Source organism: Caloenas nicobarica, chromosome 8, assembly GCF_036013445.1.
Source record: "Caloenas nicobarica isolate bCalNic1 chromosome 8, bCalNic1.hap1, whole genome shotgun sequence".
Classification (NCBI taxonomy): Eukaryota; Metazoa; Chordata; class Aves; order Columbiformes; family Columbidae; genus Caloenas; species Caloenas nicobarica.
Genome location: NC_088252.1, coordinates 2,815,947 through 2,833,431, shown reverse-complemented (window position 1 = coordinate 2,833,431; position 17,485 = coordinate 2,815,947). Strand labels below are relative to the sequence as shown.

At 54.3% G+C, this 17,485-nt stretch overlaps 2 protein-coding genes across 3 annotated transcripts in view; one reads left to right on the top strand and one right to left on the bottom strand.

Moving 5' to 3' along the window:
- Positions 1–14,662, bottom strand: part of SRPRB (SRP receptor subunit beta) — a 64,191-nt gene extending 49,529 nt beyond the window's left edge. Inside the window, exons 1-3 of one of the 2 annotated variants that reach the window (XM_065639907.1) lie at positions 14,056–14,662; positions 13,413–13,529; positions 12,661–12,842 (exon numbers count right to left, since the gene is read on the bottom strand). In XM_065639907.1, coding sequence (XP_065495979.1) covers positions 12,661–12,842; positions 13,413–13,529; positions 14,056–14,662 — 906 coding nt within the window. Of the gene's footprint in view, positions 1–12,660; positions 12,843–13,412; positions 13,530–14,055 lie in introns of those variants that run through there. The other variant, XM_065639906.1, reaches the window with a different exon arrangement.
- LOC135991250 (galactose-3-O-sulfotransferase 2-like) lies at positions 6,695–8,474 on the top strand. Its single transcript, XM_065639663.1, has 2 exons — positions 6,695–6,922; positions 7,617–8,474. Exons 1-2 carry the CDS (start codon positions 6,743–6,745, stop codon positions 8,472–8,474), a joined length of 1,038 nt encoding a protein of 345 aa, XP_065495735.1. The 5' UTR covers positions 6,695–6,742.
- Positions 14,663–17,485: the final 2,823 nt, after the last annotated feature.

Genomic DNA, 17,485 nt, shown 5'->3' with positions numbered 1-17,485 from the left:
CAGACCCAAAGAGTGTATCAACATAGGGATTGTCAAGACCTGAACACCTGTGACTCAACCATCTCTGTCCTCAGCTTCATCAAGTAGTAAAAACAGGACACAAGGAGGGAAAAAGAACCAGAAGGAGCAGAGAGGAGGACACAAGGGGTCAAAGCAGAACATCAACGGCCAAGCGTGAGACCAAGGAGTAAGGCAGGGATGCAAACACGGGTGGCGCGGCCACCCCTGCGTGACGTGGCCACCGTTTGCAGAAAGCAGCTGGCTGCCAGCAGCCCTCAAGCCTGTGGACATCTAAACAAGCCACTCACTGGAGCAGAGGCTGGTCCCTCCCTGGGCAGTCGCTGGAGATCAGGGCACCGGTGGGAAGGTCCCTGCGGGCTCGCCGTCCCTGTGCCCCCCCCGGGGAGGGGCCACCGGCCGCAGGCACACACACCGGGCTCCAGGTGTTTGCTTTCCATTCTGCCAGCCGGACAATAACCACCCGCTTCCCAGCCAAGGCTCCGGCTCACCATGCTGAAATTCAGGAGGTATTTGATCACGTAAGTGGATTACTTATTTATTTTTTATTTAAGTAAAATACTGTTTTCTTAAGGAAATTAACTATGATTTTTTTTAGTTTACTAATTAAAATACTATTTCCTTAAGTAAAATACTATTACCATCCTACCTGGAGGTCACGTCCTTGCAGGTCCCTCTGTGTTGAGAAATGGTTGGAGATTGAAGTGGTGATGGCAATGGGCAGAGGAGCACTTCTCAGCATCAATGCAGGTCTGGGTTGATGGGGCTTGCTCTTCTAGTGAAGCTCCGAGAGCAGGACTCCTCCCCGGCATGCTGGGCAGGAAAACAGCAAGCCCTGATACCACGAAGGAAGAAGAGCAGCAAAGACCTTGGTGGGACAAGCCAGGTGCTGAACCTCCTGCCCCATCCCAGGCGAGGGCTCAGCGCTCCCAGCCCTGCACCTGCCGGGTGGACGTGGAGCAGAAATGGGGCTCTGGGCAAGTCTTTTACATGGCAAACCCAGCGATCACATCCAGGGTGAGGTGCACTTCCCCAGCCGCTGTTTTGGAGAGGATGGATGATCTGGGTGAAGATGTCCCTGCTCACGGCAGGGGCTTGGACTGGATGAGCTTTGGAGGTCCCTTCAACCCAAACTATTCTGTGATTCTAGGATTCTAGGAGCGGAGAAGGGCATGGCTTAGACTTCATGGCAGAACCCTCTTGCTGGGGGGAGCATTTTGGGGCAGGAGAGCATTTCTCTGCAGCATCTGGGGGGTTGCACACCCCAAGCTGTGGGTCAGGGGGGCTTCCTAACCCAGCCATTTCACAAGAAGGTTCAGCACCCCCACGGGCCCTTGCTGCTCCACATCATCTTCTCCTGAGCATCCTGCAGACCCTTGTCCCCATTTTCTCGTTTATCGCAACATGAGCGAAGCAAACGGCTCCAATCACTGCTCGGCGGAACCAGGCTATCGCTGGCGTATGTATTGTGTACATTAATTTCCCGTGCAACATCGCTTGCTGCCTGGAGCATATCTAGCCACGGCAAATCAATACAGTGATTTTCTGCCACCTGCCCAGTGAGCTCAGCCGCAGCCACCTCCCGCAGCACCCGCACGGCTCAGCAAGCACCAGCCGACCACAGATCCATCCTGACCAGTGCATTTTTTGTTGTTGGACAGGGAAGGGGCACAGGTCAGAGAGAAGCAAGTCATCCTCTCTGCTTCAAGCAGAGGGGTGGAAAAACAGAGGGGAAAATCTGCAGCACCCCAGGCACCCCCTCCCCTGCCAGGAGCCGGCAGTGAGACACGGCTGGGGGCACCATCCCTTGCAAATAAATAACCAACAGATAGATTTTTTAATTAAATCTGTTGAGCCGGCATAGGGGGATTCAGCTGCTGGGGCTCTGCTGCTGAGCCCTTGCAGCCAAGGACACCTTTGGGGTGCTGCATCCATCTTTGCACCCTGCTGTGTCCCTTTTGGAGGTGACAGCACACAGGCTCTGGGCAGTCCATAGCCAAAGGCATTTCCAAAGCTCTCGCAGCCTGACCCACCCTCCAGGGCACCACTGACTCCCACCAGCTCCAAGTGCACCTTGGACACCTTCCTGATGCTTTGACCTCAAGTATTTAACTCTGCCCAAAGACCCCTGTGCCCATGATCTCATCCGGGCACATTAAACTGAGCGAAGGCTGTGAAGGAGTGACCCGTGGAAAGCTGTTGAGCCTCTTGAAGGCTCGTTGTCCAACTACAAACCATCCAGATGCTCCAGCCTCCAAGACAAAGGCTTCTCACGTGCCATTTTATCCCGCTTTTGCTGCCTTCAGTGCAACTTCTTGGCATCTTCAGCGCAGATTTTGGTGCTGCCGCAGCTCTCCCTTTCTCAGCACACTTTCCTTGATGTGTCCCACCAGAGCCAGCCTGGACGAAAGGCTTTGGCTTTATTGTAGCCTGATCAGACCCAAGCAGCCAGTAATATCTTGCATGTTTGTAGCTGGTCGTTCAACCAACACAAGGGTCATCTCAAAAAAGTCAGCAGGCGGGCAGCAAGAGGACTTGGATCTTTCACAAATTCTCTACAGGCTGAAAGTTTAGTACTGACCAGGAACCTCTGTGGAAGCAAGTCCAGAGTTGTGCCTGCCCAAAATACAGATATCGGAGTAGCAGAGGGTGCTACCTACCTCAGCGCCACTTGCCAGCCAAGTCTGGCATCGTTCTGCCTTCACTACTGGGCACTCATACAGATCTCCCCAAAGAGAGAGTCTGGGTATCTCAGTATATACCACAGTTAGTTGGCTCTTCATTCCCTTCTTGCTGCCTTTCTTGGGCTGGCCAGGGAGATGAATTCATCATCAGCTGCATCCTGAGTGATGGGAGAGTTGGATCCAGCAGCATCACTTTGTCCAGCAGCAATTCCTCCTTCACTGCCTGCTCCCTCTTTGGTGTTTCTAGGGCTATCAATGATCTTCCACACTGGGGTATTTCAACGAGCCTGACCTTGCAGCAGCTCCGTGGCAGCCCTGAGCCTCTGATCCACGAAGATGAGCCACAAAGATGCTGAAGGGAGTGGAGCATCTCCTGTGTGAGGAAAGGCTGAGGAGCTGGGGCTCTGGAGCTGGAGAAGAGGAGACTGAGGGGTGACTCATTCATGGGGATCAATATGGAAAGGGGGAGTGTCAGCAGGATGGAGCCAGGCTCTTCTGGGTGACAACCAGTGATAGGACAAGGGGCAGTGGGTGCAAACTGGAACACAGGAGGTCCCACTTAAAGATGAGAAGAAACTTCTTCCCGGTGAGGGTGCCAGAGCCTGGCCCAGGCTGCCCAGGGAGGTAGTGGAGTCTCCTTCTCTGCAGACATTCCAACCCGCCTGGACACCTTCCTGTGTAACCTCATCTGGGTGTTCCTGCTCCGGCGGGGGGATTGCACTGGATGAGCTTGCGATGTCCCTTCCAGTCCCTGACATTCTGTGGTTCTGTGATCCAGCCCTTCCCCTTTAACCCATCTTGGCGTTTCAAGTGCTGTTTAAGCATTTGGCATTTTTTCTGTTGCTTGTCATATCTATTTATCTGTGGCAGCACGAGGCTGCTGGCATGGCTGGGCAGCGAGCCATGAGCACGGTCTCACCTGAGCTTGGCAGTTTGCTCCTCAAGTGGAGAATGAACATGGATATCTCCAGGTCGTCATCAGGTCCAAAGCACTTTAGACTTTAAACGTATCCCAGGAGGAGCTTAGCATTTCCACTCAGCAAGTGACATTGCTGAGAGCAGGGAAGAACCATACCCATGAGTGTCCAACTGATACGCAACCGCTGGAAGCTGCTGTAATAAGCAAAATACAGTTAGGCGTAATGCTCGGTCAATGATTGTTCTGGAACAAATCGAGTTTTTCAATAGCAACCCCAAATTCCTCACCAGTACTGATGGGATGGACGTGACCACTTCAGACAGCCCAAATTTGTGTCGTTGCTGGCTCGCGGATCTAGAACGTCTCCCACATGTCACAAGGCGGCCCAGAGTAGGAGATAAAGCACCACGGAGATGAAGAAGCTCTGGGACAAGCAGGTCTGTGCAGTCTCGGGCCAAAACCGTTGAACATCAACAAACCTCAGCTGTCGGAGCGTGGCTTCCAAGGGCTGCCCAAACTTCCACCCTCCGTAATTCCTGCTAGGTAGGTCCCTCCGTTTCACGCTCAGCAAAGCAACCTGTGCCTGCTCCGTCCCTTTGGGAGGGGACAGCAGATATCTGGGGCGTGTGGTCTGGATTCCCACCCAAGGAGGAGCCCAAACAGAGGATTTAACCAGCTCCTCGGTACAAATTATCTCCTCCTATGCAATGATATGTTCCATGGGTAGAAAGCAGCAGCAATGAAATGCAAACTAATCCTTTTTTCCAGGAAGTTTAGTCCCCTGACTGCTGTACTTCAGATTAAGACTATGATCAAGCTCCACCATGGTTTGCAGCAAGCCCTACAAACTGTAAAAGGCTTGGCTAAGATGAGACTAAAAGCTGGGTTGTGCTCCGGAGAGGTGGCAGCACCACATCTGCAGCCACAGCTGGAGCCTGCGCAGGTGTCAGTCACCTCCAACAGCAGGTGTCGGAAGAAGGGGACAGCAGGGAAAACAAAGTTGTATTGTCTTTGTTTATAAAGATAGGGTCATGCTGTTTCCAGGCCAGGCAGGGCACATGCAGGACGTGGCTGTTCCTGCTGCTGAAGCGGGTGCCCAGGCTGGGTGACGCGTCTCTGAGCAGCCAAGGGACTCTGTGGTTATCGCTGTTTACCTTTCGGTGCGATATTTGTGTCCCAGCTGGAAATTTCCACCACGCTACACGGCTTGAGCATGGCCTTGTTGGTTATCGCTGCCTCTGCTCCTCTTTCACCTGTGAAAACGTGACCTTACTTAAAAAAAAATAAAATTAAAATAGTCTCAAGGCCTCTTTCTCCTTTGGCTCACACACGCATTTCTTCCACCTACTAATTGCCTGTTGTGATAAGGCAAGGGGTGATGTCTTTAAACTAAAGGAGGGGAGATTCAGGCTGGACATGAGGAAGGAATTGTTGCCCCTGAGTGTGGTGAGAGCCTGGCCCAGGTTGGCCAGAGAGGTGGTGGCTGAACCATCCCTGGAGACATCCCAGGCCAGGCTGGACGGGGCTCTGAGCAACCTGAGCTGGTGCAGATGTCCCTGCTCATGGCAGGGGGGGCACTGGGTGACCTTCAACAGTTCCTTCAACCCAAACTATGCTATGAATCTATAATGGTCTGAACTGTTTGCTTCCTTGCAGGAAATTGAAAGCAATATACAGGTGCCAGCCAGGTCGTCTCTGGGTCTTCTTCAGCCTCCTTGTCCTCCTCTTGGTCACACTTCAAGTCGTGGAGAAGCTGCAGCCTCCCCGGTAGGTCCCAAGCAGGATTGCAAACCTGCACCTCGTCCTGAAGCCTTTCACTGACCTTTCGCTTGGCCTCAAAACCCTCCTCCTGAAAACCACCCAACAGTGGCTTCTTTAGACAGGGAGGAACATCCAGGCAGGAGAGGACCCCTCTGGGGCTCTCACAGCTAGCACCTACACTCTGGCCAGAGCTGAGATCATTGTGGGTCCAGACCAGGCTGCTCTGAGCTCTGTCCTGGCCGGCCTCAAAACTCTACAGCCCTTGAGCATCCTTCCAATCTGGGGTCATCTGCAAACTTTCCTCCAGCTTCTCCAGGCCACCTGCTCTGCTCTGTCCCTGCCTTCTCTTGCTCGGCCCCTTTCCACCAGCCCAGGGTGCACCAGGGGCTTCAGCACATCACTGCTGACCCATCCTCTTCTCACCCCCACCCCACCCTCCCAAGGCAGTGGGGTCAAGTCCTACACCCAACCAGCAATGCCACCCACCCCAAGAAAGAGGGGGGAACACACTTTGGGGTGTCTGCGGGGGGGTTTCACTGAGCTCTTTCCATCCCCTGCCTGTTGGCAGCTGAGCCTCACGTCCTCTTGTTACAGAAACTGTCGGTGCCAGCTGGAGCGGGCACTGCAGCAGACCACGGACCACGGCCAGAAGAAGCCTGGCGATGTCCTCCAGACCCCCAACCCGCTGTGGGAGGACAATCCCACACACTGGAAGAGGAAAGCCATGCCAGATCCTACCTCAACTGAGAGCACACAGGACGTTTTACAGACACATCCGTATTTCAGCTGGGAGACCCCGCTGGAAAGCAAGCAGGAGGAGCAGTGGACCCAGCAGCCTGTGGAGAGCAGCATGAAGGTGAAATCCCACCCTTCATCCACGAGGCTGAAATCCCAGCTTCCTGGCCTGAGAACAGCCACCAGAGAGGGTCCTTCTCCAAGTTTTCCCGACAGGATCTCCGCAGTTTTGGGGGGAGATGCTGATGCTTTCAACAGCAAGTTCATCGTCTTTGCAAACAGGATGCCGGCAGAGGAGCACGGGAGAACATCACCACCAGGAACAAGGCAGGTCGTGGTAGAGAGGCTGTCTCAGGCTCAAGCCATGGGTTCCCTCCACCATCAGTGGGGCAGCTTGTTTGAACACTCCTTGCCAAATTCAGCTCAGCCTCCACTAGCAGAGGACTTTTACAAGACAGACCTGGAGAGAGGATTTTCCCCAAGCTGGACAGAAGTCTCTAAGGGTGACAAGGTGACTCTTGGAGAAGGCCAAGAGATCCAAGGGGTCTCCTCTCAAGGGGAGAGGTGTGAGCCCAAGACCGACATCGTTTTCCTCAAAGTCCACAAGAGCGCCAGCAGCACTGTCATGAACATCCTCTTCCGCTTCGGCGAGATGCACAACCTCACCTTCGCCTTCCCCATCGGGGGTGGCAACCAGCTCTTCTACCCCCACCACTTCTTGGCCAAGTTCGTGCAGGGCTTCTCCACCAGGAGCCCTCGGCGGTTCAACATCCTCTGCCACCACATGCGGTTCCTGCAGCCGGAGGTACGGGCAAAGCCATGACACCTTGGGACTGGGTGAGCAGGGAGGGAGAGAGCGGCTTGTGTGGAGCAAGATGGGACACCCATAGAGCACATAAACTCTTTGGCGATGAAGCTAAAGAGAGACAGGGTTGCCCCCAGGTAGCTCACATGTCATGGGCATCTCCCAAGAGCTTCTGTAAACAGGTTTGATGAATCATTGTGCTGTGATCTGAGCCAAGCCAGGGGACGATGTCTGTAGCAGTCAGCAACTATCGTCTTGTTCTTGTCTGGTGGGCCCCTGGAGATGTCTGGCTCCCTGGGCAGGCCCAGAGGGCACCAGCTGCAAGAGGAGAACGCCTTGAGCACATCAGCTCAGGTCAGCCATGCCCAGCATCCAACCTGCTGGATGCCACTTGAGGACACGCAGATCCAGGGAATGGCAAGGAGGCAGGACGTATCTCAAGCCTGGACAGGCCACCCAGCTGTGGCAGCATGTAGCAGGGAGCTTTGGTCACGGCCTTCCCCACATAGCTCTTGTGGGGCTAACACAGCTAACACAAACGCTCCTTTGATGAGCTGCACCCTGAAACCCTCCTCAGCGCCCACCATCTCCAACTCCAGCAAGCGTTTCTGCGTTCCAGCAGAGCACACGATTGCGAGCAAGCAGGTCCTTTCTCCCAACCCCATCTTTAAAACCTCCTTTTTCTCCTCCACAGGTGCAGAAAGTGGTGTCCAGCTCAGCCGTCTACTTCTCCATCCTGAGGAACCCCGTGCAGCTCATGGAGTCCTCCTTCTCGTACTACAGGGGCACGTCGGCTTTCTCCCGCGCCCGCAGCCTGGAGGAGTTCCTCAGCCAGCCCTACCTCTACTACAACCCCACGGACAGCAACAGACACTATGCCAGGAACCTCATGACGTTCGACTTTGGCTTCAACCCCGACGGAGAGGTCTCAGCCGAGCGGGTGCAACTCATGCTGAAGGCCATTGAGGCGTCCTTCGACTTGCTCCTCATCTCCGAGTACTTCGATGAGTCCATGGTGCTGCTGAAGGAGATGCTGTGCTGGGACCTGGACAGCGTCGTCTCCTTCCCGCTCAACATCAGGGACAGCAGCACCAAGTCCCGCCTCTCGGACACCATCGTTGAGAAGATAAAGGAGTGGAACAGGCTGGACTGGGAAATCTACACCCACTTCAACAGGACCTTCTGGGAAAGGATCGACCGAGACATCGGCAGGGAGCGCATGCGGCGGGAAGTCCAGGCTCTTCGGGAGAGGCAGGAGGAGCTGGCGAGGACCTGCCTGCAAGGGATGGGCAGCGTGGCCCCCAAGGACATCAAGGACTCTTCCCTGCGGCCGCTGCAGCACGGCAGCGCCAAGATCTTGGGCTACAACCTCAAGCAGGGCTTGGACAAGGAAACTGAGAGCATGTGCCGGCGGCTGGTGACCCCGGAGCTGCAGTACAGCAGTGCGCTCTACAAGAAGCAGTTTGCCCAGAAGCACCCCCAGACCCACCAGCCCACTCCCCCTCGGCTGGGCAATGCCCGGTGGCACAGGCTGGAGGACACCGAAAACTGAGCCTCCGTGCCCCCTCCAGCCATCGTTCTTTGCTGAGGACAATGAGGGGCTCGTCTCCTGGGCTGGGGGGCTGCTCCTGCCCCGGGGTGGGCGGGCTGGGACACTGCTGCCCACCAGAGACCCTGGTCACCTCTGCTGTGCAGGGCCCTGCACCAGCTCTTGGGTGCCACACGCTGCTGTTGCAGGATGGGTTGTAATGGGGGGGTCCCAGGGGCTCGACACGACACAACATCCCAGCTTGGTTGGGTTTAAGGGACCTCTGTAGACCCCCCAGTGCAACCCCCCTGCTCACGCGGGGTCACCAGAGCAGATCACACAGGTCGGTCCAGGCGGGTTTGAATGTCTCAGAGAAGGAGACTCCACACCCGCTCTGGGCAGCCTGGTCCAGGCTCTGGCACCTCCCAGCAAAGAAGTTTCTCCCCATGTTCCGATGGACCCTCCTGGGTTTCAGTCTGTGCCCGTTGCCCCTCACCCTGGCGTTGGGCAGCACTGAGCAGAGTCTGGTCCATCCTCTGACACCCACCCGGAGATATTGATCCCATTGATCAGATCCCTCTCAGCTTCTCTTCTCCAGCTCAACAGCCCCAGCTCTCTCAGTGTCTCCTCATCACAAAGAAGCTCCAGACCCCTCAGCATCTTTGTGTCCCTCCGCTGGACTCTCTCCAGTAATTCCTTGTCCTTCTTAAACTGGGGAGCCCAGAACTGGACCCAAAACTCCAGATGTGGCCTCACCAGGGCAGAGCAGAGGGGGAGGAACAACCTCCAACCTCCCTCGACCTGCTGGCCACACTTCCTCACACACCCCAGGTACCGTTGGCCTCTTGGCCACAAGGGCACATTGGTGGTTCATGGACATGACGCGACTCTTCAGGGCAGGTCCTGAGCAAACGGGGTGAAACCCCTGAGCAGCAGCTGAGGCCTTGGAGGGGACAACCCGGGCTCCGCGCTGCCCCAGCACCCTGAGCAGAACCAGGAGGGCAACAACAACAGAGAGACCATGATCGCACGGGGCCAAGCTGTAAACCAGAGCTGCTGAGCTTGATTTACAGCTTGGGAGCAAGTCTGTCTGTCCAGCTGCGGCTCTCCTCCACCTCGCCTTCACACTTCTGTGCTGGAAAAGCAGCCTCTTAATTAAAAATAACAATAGTCAGCCTCACTCCTGTTAAGTTCCCCTTAATTACATCAGTCTGCACAGTAGATGATCTCCCTAGCAGCCCAAGGAACAGACCTCGAACATCTGAAAATGTCCTGAAAACAAAACAAAGCAAGCAAGCAAACAAAATCAGCATTTTTTTTTCTTTGACTCTGTAGTTACGGGCTGGTTTTGGCTGTTGTGCTCGTTTATAGGCTGAGCATCCTCCCCCAGAGCTGACACCAACGCCGTGTCCAAGAGCGGCCTCGTGAGCATCTCTGCAGCCAGACATCCCAGCCCGCCCCTTGGAGCGGCTGTAGGAATATTCTGCACTCTGCCTGGCGAAAAAATACCACGAGAATGGGTTGTGGTGGGGTAGTCAGCCTTACTTTTCACTTACCCTCAAACCAAAAGCAGAGCCAGAGAATCCTTTTGGATAAACAGAGGCCGCAGCTGAGGGTTGTCAGCGTGATTTCCAAACCAAAAGAGGTTCAGAAAGATTGCCAGGGAGGAATCTGAGCGCCCCAGTCTCTCCTTTGGCCAGTCATCTGGAGGCTCAAAGGTTTTGGTTACCACCCAAAGGTGGTAACAGGATAAAAACCAGACAGTCCCCAGCGCCCTTCCCCGCGAGGGACCGGGCAGCACCGAGCACCCAGCTGGGCATGATGCGGGGGCATCGTTTTTGGGGTATTTGCTACACGCGTTTTAGGGATGTCGTTTGTTCCATAAAGTTTTACCTCTGAGACATGTCCACATACGGCTGCGTTGGTCCCTTCCCTCGTCTCTCCTGTTGGGTCGTGGGGTGGTCTCAAGGTTTGCAGAGCTCCAGCTCCCCTCTCGTTCCTGGGCGTCTGACACCTTCCTGGGCTCCCATTTCACTCCAGATTTCAACCAGGTGCCACCTCCTTATTCACCGTTTGGAACTCAATAAACAGGAGCAGATCTTCCCTGCTTGAGCTCCAGCCACGGTGACGCGGGGCAGGGACACTTGTACAACCAGAGCACGACACAAAAAGCACAGCCTGTCCCGGAGCACGCGCCCCGCGATTGCTCTGAAAAGCTGTAGAGCATCAAGAATATAACCCAGCTCAGGAACTTTCTGCTCAGAGAGGTCCTGCAAAATTGACTACTTGCTGCGAAATGCAGAAATTTACTGTTTTCGGTAGGAGAGCAGATCAGTTTCCAGCCGTGCCCAGCGGCCCTGCTCCAGGGATGCTGCACCGAGGGTCGTCCCAACCGCTGCCCCCTCGGGGACAGAGCCCGGGGTGCAGCACCCATGGGGTGCCCCGACCCTGGAATCACCCAGGGGGGGCCCCACTTACCCTCGCAAGAGTTTCCACCCAGATTTGCCCCTTCCAGAGCAAGTGGCAGGCAGGGCAGTGCCATTTGGGACGTCACGGCTTCTCCCATTTTTGGGGATCAGATGGGCTGATCCCCCCCCTGCAGAGCTCACAGGAATGACATCACTCACCTAAATGCCAATCACAACATTTATTATTATCTCCACAAATGGTATTTTTTTTTTTTCTTTAGGAATATTTCGTGCAGACACAGAGAGGAGCACGGGGATGCACTTGCTCACCCACACCGGCTGCCTGGCTCTTGTTTTTTAACCACAGACACTTTGCGCACCGTTTCTTGATGCCTTACAGCACACAAAACCCAGGCTAAGCACCACGTCCACACAGGAGCAGGGTCTCCTGTAACCAGTGAACTCCCTTGCTCTGGAGCACGGTTAATTCCTCTCCAAGAACTGCCAGGTTCAGCCTGTGTAATTCAATGACCTCTGTTTAACTCAAAGAACACCAATTTTTGAGCAATATCCATTTAGTAACTCGAAAGATTAAAGCCTGCTTTCTCCTCATCCCAATTTTCCAAGGTGGTTACTGGTTTGTTTTGTTTTTACGGCTGCAAGAGACCCAGCCAGGTTATTTCAAGTGTTGCACGGTGCGATAACCTGGGAGTTGCTCAAGCCTACTACCCACATCATGGCCCTGACCTTCCGTAAGCTTCCTGGCAAGACAAGACAACCAGAAATTTATGCAAAAGTGTTAGTTTTTTTCCCCTCACCAAGCTAGCGATGCAGGCTTGAACCATTCTGTAGAGTCTTGCGTCCGGGCAGGAACAACCCCAGGTTCCAGTATCGGTTGGGGAACGAGCTGTTGGAGAGCAGTGTAGGGGAAAGGGACCTGGGGGTCCTGGGGACAGCAGGGTGACCATGAGCCAGCACTGGGCCCTTGTGGCCAGGAAGGCCAATGGGACCTGGGGGGGATTAGAAGGGGGGTGGTCAGTAGGTCAGAGAGGTTCTCCTGCCCCTCTGCTCTGCCCTGGTGAGACCTCATCTGGAATATTGTGTCCAGTGCTGGGCCCCTCAGGTCCAGAAGGACAGGGAACTGCTGGAGAGAGTCCAGCGCAGCCACGAAGATGCTGAAGGGAGTGGAGCATCTCCCGTGTGAGGAAAGGCTGAGGAGCTGGGGCTCTGAGCTGGAGGAGACTGAGGGGTGACTCGTTCATGGTGATCAATATGGAAAGGGGGAGTGTCAGGAGGATGGAGCCAGGCTCTTCTGGGTGACAACCAGTGATAGGACAAGGGGCAATGGGTGCAAACTGGAACACAGGAGGTTCCACTTAAAGATGAGAAGAAACTTCTTCCCGGTGAGGGTGCCAGAGCCTGGCCCAGGCTGCCCAGGGAGGCTGTGGAGTCTCCTTCTCTGCAGACATTCCAACCCGCCTGGACACCTTCCTGTGTAACCTCATCTGGGTGTTCCTGCTCCAGCGGGGGGATTGCACTGGATGAGCTTGCGAGGTCCCTTCCAACCCCTGACATTCTGGGATTCTCTCCAGGGAGATTTTAAAACTGTTCCCAAAGGAGCTCAGGGGTTCAGACATCCAGCTTGGATGATTCCTTCACAACGCTTTGAAGAAATCTCACCCTGTGGTAGGGACCAGCCGGGCAGGACGAATGTCAGATGGGACGAGCAGCAAAATCGTCCACGCTGGGAAACCCGGTCCCAGGAGAGGGGCCGCAGGGACCAACCTGGCCCCGTGCGCGGCTCAGGCGTGAGGCTGGGAGCTGCTCTTCTCCCCTTTTCCCTTCCGACGCGGGTCGCCACCCTCCACGTGCGCCGCCACCCTCGCCTTGGGTACCTTGTATTTGCTCTTCTGGCTGTAGAGGAGGTTTTTCCGGAAGAGTCGCGGGATGTTGCCTTGATACAGCAGGAGGGCAGCGAGCATCCCTGAAACGAGAGCGTGGATCCCGTCCGTGGGCTGCACCGAGCATCCCCACGGCTGAGCAGGGATTTTCAGGCGCTTGCCACAAGCTTCAGCATGACCAAAATGTAGCTCAGCACCACTGAAGTCCCCACCAACAGTATCTAAAAAATCCTTGCTATATTACTTTATGGAGAATTTAACCATTGTATCGTTAATATGAAAGCAAGGCTTGTTTTGATCCAAAAGGGCTGTAAAATGCCAGCAGTCTCCTTCCCCTACTCTGCATTGTAGGCAGCACATATCCAGCTCCCCCTGGTCATCCCACAGCTGTCACCTCAATAGCAACGCTCAGCCTATTGTTGCCCTAAAACATCTTTACTTCATCTCCCCCAAACTCTGGCCTCGGGGAGAGTTTTGCCCATGTCCCATGTAGAAATTGGATTTTAAAAAATGGATAGTGAAAGGATGACTGGAGTGACAGGGAGGGGGGACAGAAAAGGACACTTGCCCTTTGCCAGGAATGGTTTGTGTCACACCCAGCATTGCCCATTGCCCCCATCCCAACTTCTGCTCCGGGTACCTCCTGATCTCACCTGCCAGGGGCCCCAGCCAGTAAACCTGGACGTAATCCCAAAAGTTGCTCCCCGAGCAGTGGAAGGTGGTGACCGCGGCCAGGGCAGGGTTGAAGAACGCCCCCGTGAACGGTCCGGCTGCGTGGGAAGAGAAGCACGGCCGTCAGCCTCACCTGGATCCTTTGAGAGACCCACAAAGAGCTGGACCAGGACACCCACGACCCCTCCTGCCTGCCAGGAGCATCTCTGCTGCGGCTCGGGCAGCTGCATCTCTCGGACTCGGGGAAATCGCTCCCTGATCGCAGCAGAGCTCAGTGCAGGACCAAGGGGTCGCGTTAGGGGACGTTCAGGGAAAATACTCCCAGCCTTGGGGCAAGCTCCTCACGTGCCATTTCACCTGCTGTCACCTTCATCCCCAAACGGGACACGGTTTAGTGCCACTGTTAGGTTAACGGTTGGACTTAATGATCTTGAGGGTCTCTTCCAACCAAAATGATTCTATGATTCCGAACTTAATATTCCCCAAAATAAGTAGAAAACGAACGTATCAGTAATCATCTCTCAAGTCCTGGAAGATGAAAAAGGGACCGTTCCTCCCTTCCCCTCCAAACAAATAAGGCATTTTTCTAAATTACTTAGAAAGAGAAAGGCAGGTGCCGCTCACCTGTGTAGGTCAGGAAGGTGACAGTCGCTGCCAGTGCAGGGACACGGTACATGGGGCGACTCCGGTGCAGCTTGAGGAGGACAAGGTGGAAGAAGAAGGAGCAGGTGCCTTCCACGAAGGCCGCGTGGTGCGGGGACGTGTGGATGGAGGAGCTGCACTCCGACGCGATCAGGTTCTGGATGAGGTGGAACTGCGTCAGCTCCCAGGACCAGTAGAGCTTGGTGACAGCCCAGCCTGTCCCCATGCCCACAGCCTGGGCCACCAGCTTGGCGGCGGTTGCGGCGAGGTTGGACTCGAGGAGCAGGAACTCCTGGAGCGAGACGGTCGGGTTGGCGGATGCTCCATCGAAAGAGGCTCCGTGAACAGCGAACAGGATGAAGAGCAGGGTCAGGACCACGTCTGGGCCAAAGCCGCCACCCCATGGGCCTATTTCCACCAGCATCCTCAGCTCGAGGCAGCTGGTGCACAGCTGGAACGAGCCAGCCAGTTCTCTGGCGAGGCCACCGTACGCTCCGGGAGACAGGAGCCTCTTGGAAAGGCACCTGAACGCCTGGCACACCCCGACAACCAGGAAAAAAAAAGCGATGGAGACGTTCAGGCCGGCCATGGCAAAGCCTGCGCTGTGGGGAGGTTGGACCAAACCCCGGGAAGGAGCAGGGAAAACTGCACCTCTTCTTTATAAAGCTGCGCGTAAGCCAACGTGGCGCAGCCCGATAGGCTTGGGAACTGCCACACGTGCTGTCCCCTCCTTTGGGGACAATGCCGGCTGCCCCGGGAGCCGATGGACTCACCACAGCTGGAGCAGCCAAAAGGTGTTTGTCCCAGCGAGCAGGTCCCGGTGTTATCTCCACCACGCGGCCGCTGAGCCTCCAACCCCCGGCGTTCACACCTGAGAGCCTGCGACAGCTCCCGCACGGCTTCCAGGAGCAAAACCCTTCATTTTGTTCCTACGCGGCGCCATAAAACGTCACTTACCACCCCAATCCCAAAGCCTGGGATGCGAGGAGACTCTTAGAAAGCCAGGAACCCACACAAGATCACACCTCCCCAGGGCAGAGCCACTCTAAGCCACAGCAAAGTCCATCTTGGGCCAGTTTGAAAGCCTGGCTTTGCCTACTGCTTCCTAAGACTTCACCTCGTTTGTTGGCAGCACTAATTGCAGGTGGGATTTTGGTGACGGTGACATTTACACTTCAGCAGCACAGGCCATGGCAGGAAGGGTGGGATGGTGTGGATAATGTCATATTATCAGGGACTCGCAGTTAACAAAGCACAAATAATTCATTACGCGTCTTCTGGGTCACTTGCCTGCTCTGCGGCAGAAGTTTCGCCACCTCGAGCTCACGTTTCCCATCCCTACACAGTCTTTGCTGTCACCAAACGTGACCCCAGGGCGGCTTTGGGAAGGTCCCTGGTGACCACAGCTCGCGGCACTTGGCGTTGGAAGCCTTGGGAAGCCCGAACGGGGAGCGAGTCCGCACCGCAACAGCCCATCATCTGAGCCCTCCCCACCACAGCTGCCCCGGCTTTCTTGGCCTGCCTCAAAACGTATCCCAATTTAACCATTTTGAACCAATTCCTCTCTCCAGAAGGCAAGATGAGCGTACGCATTTACCTCAAACGAGCGAACGACCTCGTCTGAATAAAGGCAGGTGAAACATGCTTCAAACAACTCACAAAATTAATATCTTTGGCTTCATGAAAATTCATCTCTGGCAAAGTGTTTGTCAGACAAAGCTCCTCCTCTCTGCAGAACACCACAAAACCGGAACATTTTGATCCAATTACTTTCTGCTGTTGTGTGTCTCGAACTCCCATCTTTAAGAAATAAAACCTTACGAGGACTTGGCGACACCAACCCAAACCAAGTCCCTGGAGAGAACCGCTGGGTCCCGGGATGCAGAACAACGGGCGCTTTGCACAGGGGATCCCCAACATCCCTCCATCATTCTATGATTCTAACAAAAAAAGGGGGTTAAAATATGCCCCTTACACTAATTGTTCTTGCTGTTCTTCCAAGAGAAAGCTGCCACGTGCTAATGCCTAAAAATCACGCGCATTCTCATCCTGTTCCTCCAAACGCAGCTGTGATGTGCAAAACATTGTGACACCCATGGTAAAACTGGGAAAAAAAAAAAATCCCAATGTTTCCCATCCCACAGGAACTGATTTTCCCCTGTTCCTTTTAAAGTGAAATGTTCGGAGATCTTTAAAACCTTATTTCCCGTCCATCGGCTGTAATTATGCCCATGACACATCCTGCAGTTGTGGGACACTTAACCCAGGCTGGGGAGAGGAGCTGGGACCTGTTACTTATGAGGATAATTAACAGGATTAAATAACAGGTACGAAGCGGCTCGTTTCCCGTCTCACTTCAGCGCTGATGGCAGAAGGGGATGGGCTAAATAAAATTGTCCAAAAATTGTCCAAAAATTCATATATTCCCACTGAAAACCTATTTTCTGTGGCTGGAACCGTGTCTTTTCTAAACCAAATTTGCTTTCCGGGCTGCCAAGAACTACAATACCTTCAAATGCTGATAATTTAAACAGGAATATTTTTTTTTAGCCGTGGGATAGGAACGAGCTGGCATTTCCACGGTTAAGTAAAACAAACACTCTCCGAAAACCCTGAAAGGTAACAAAAGCTGAGCAGAACCACACGGGCTCCTATTCGTGCCCACAAAGCGGTAACAGCTACGGCCAAGTGCAGCTGTGGGGTTGTTCAAGGTGAGTTTTAGTGGTGGATAAGAGCTTTCCAGGAGCAGGCACCGGTTATCGGCTGCTCCGATGAGGTAGAAGGGACCTGCCCGCGGGGTTCCAAACACAGGCAGCCAGGCAAAAAAGGCTCGGAGAGCCACAGGTTCATCGGGCTGCACAAAACGACAGGAATCCTTAAAAGAAGCATTTGCTGGGAGGAAAAATAACATAGGTGGATCGTCTTTAGGTCTAAAAACTTTGAATTCGAGGGAGATGTCGGTCCCTAGGAAGGTCACCCCTGTACCCAGGATGGGAAAAGAGCCTCTGTTCCCCCTCCAGAATATCCCATGGAGATGCCCCAAGTCACAGCAGGGTCCTCTCTGGTCATCTGCAGTTGTAATGAGCCAGATTCATTATTCACAAGCCCTTCGGGACGCATCATCTGCGCATCAAGACATCGTCTGCTATTCTAGTTCCATCCTTCTCTCTACTGCCTCAAGACATCTTCTCCAAAGCAAAAGTCTGGTGGCCGTTTAGCGTCCTAACAAATAAGCAATCGTTAACTTCCCAGTGGGCAAATCCCATTTAAAAAAATAATAACAAAAAAAAAATCCTCAGTCCCTCTAGGCTGCTCCAATAAATGGCTCAACAGGTGAATGGGTTTTGCAATGAAGTGACAATGCACTAGAAGATATTCCCCCCACAGACACCGGCGGGAGGACAAGAATGGG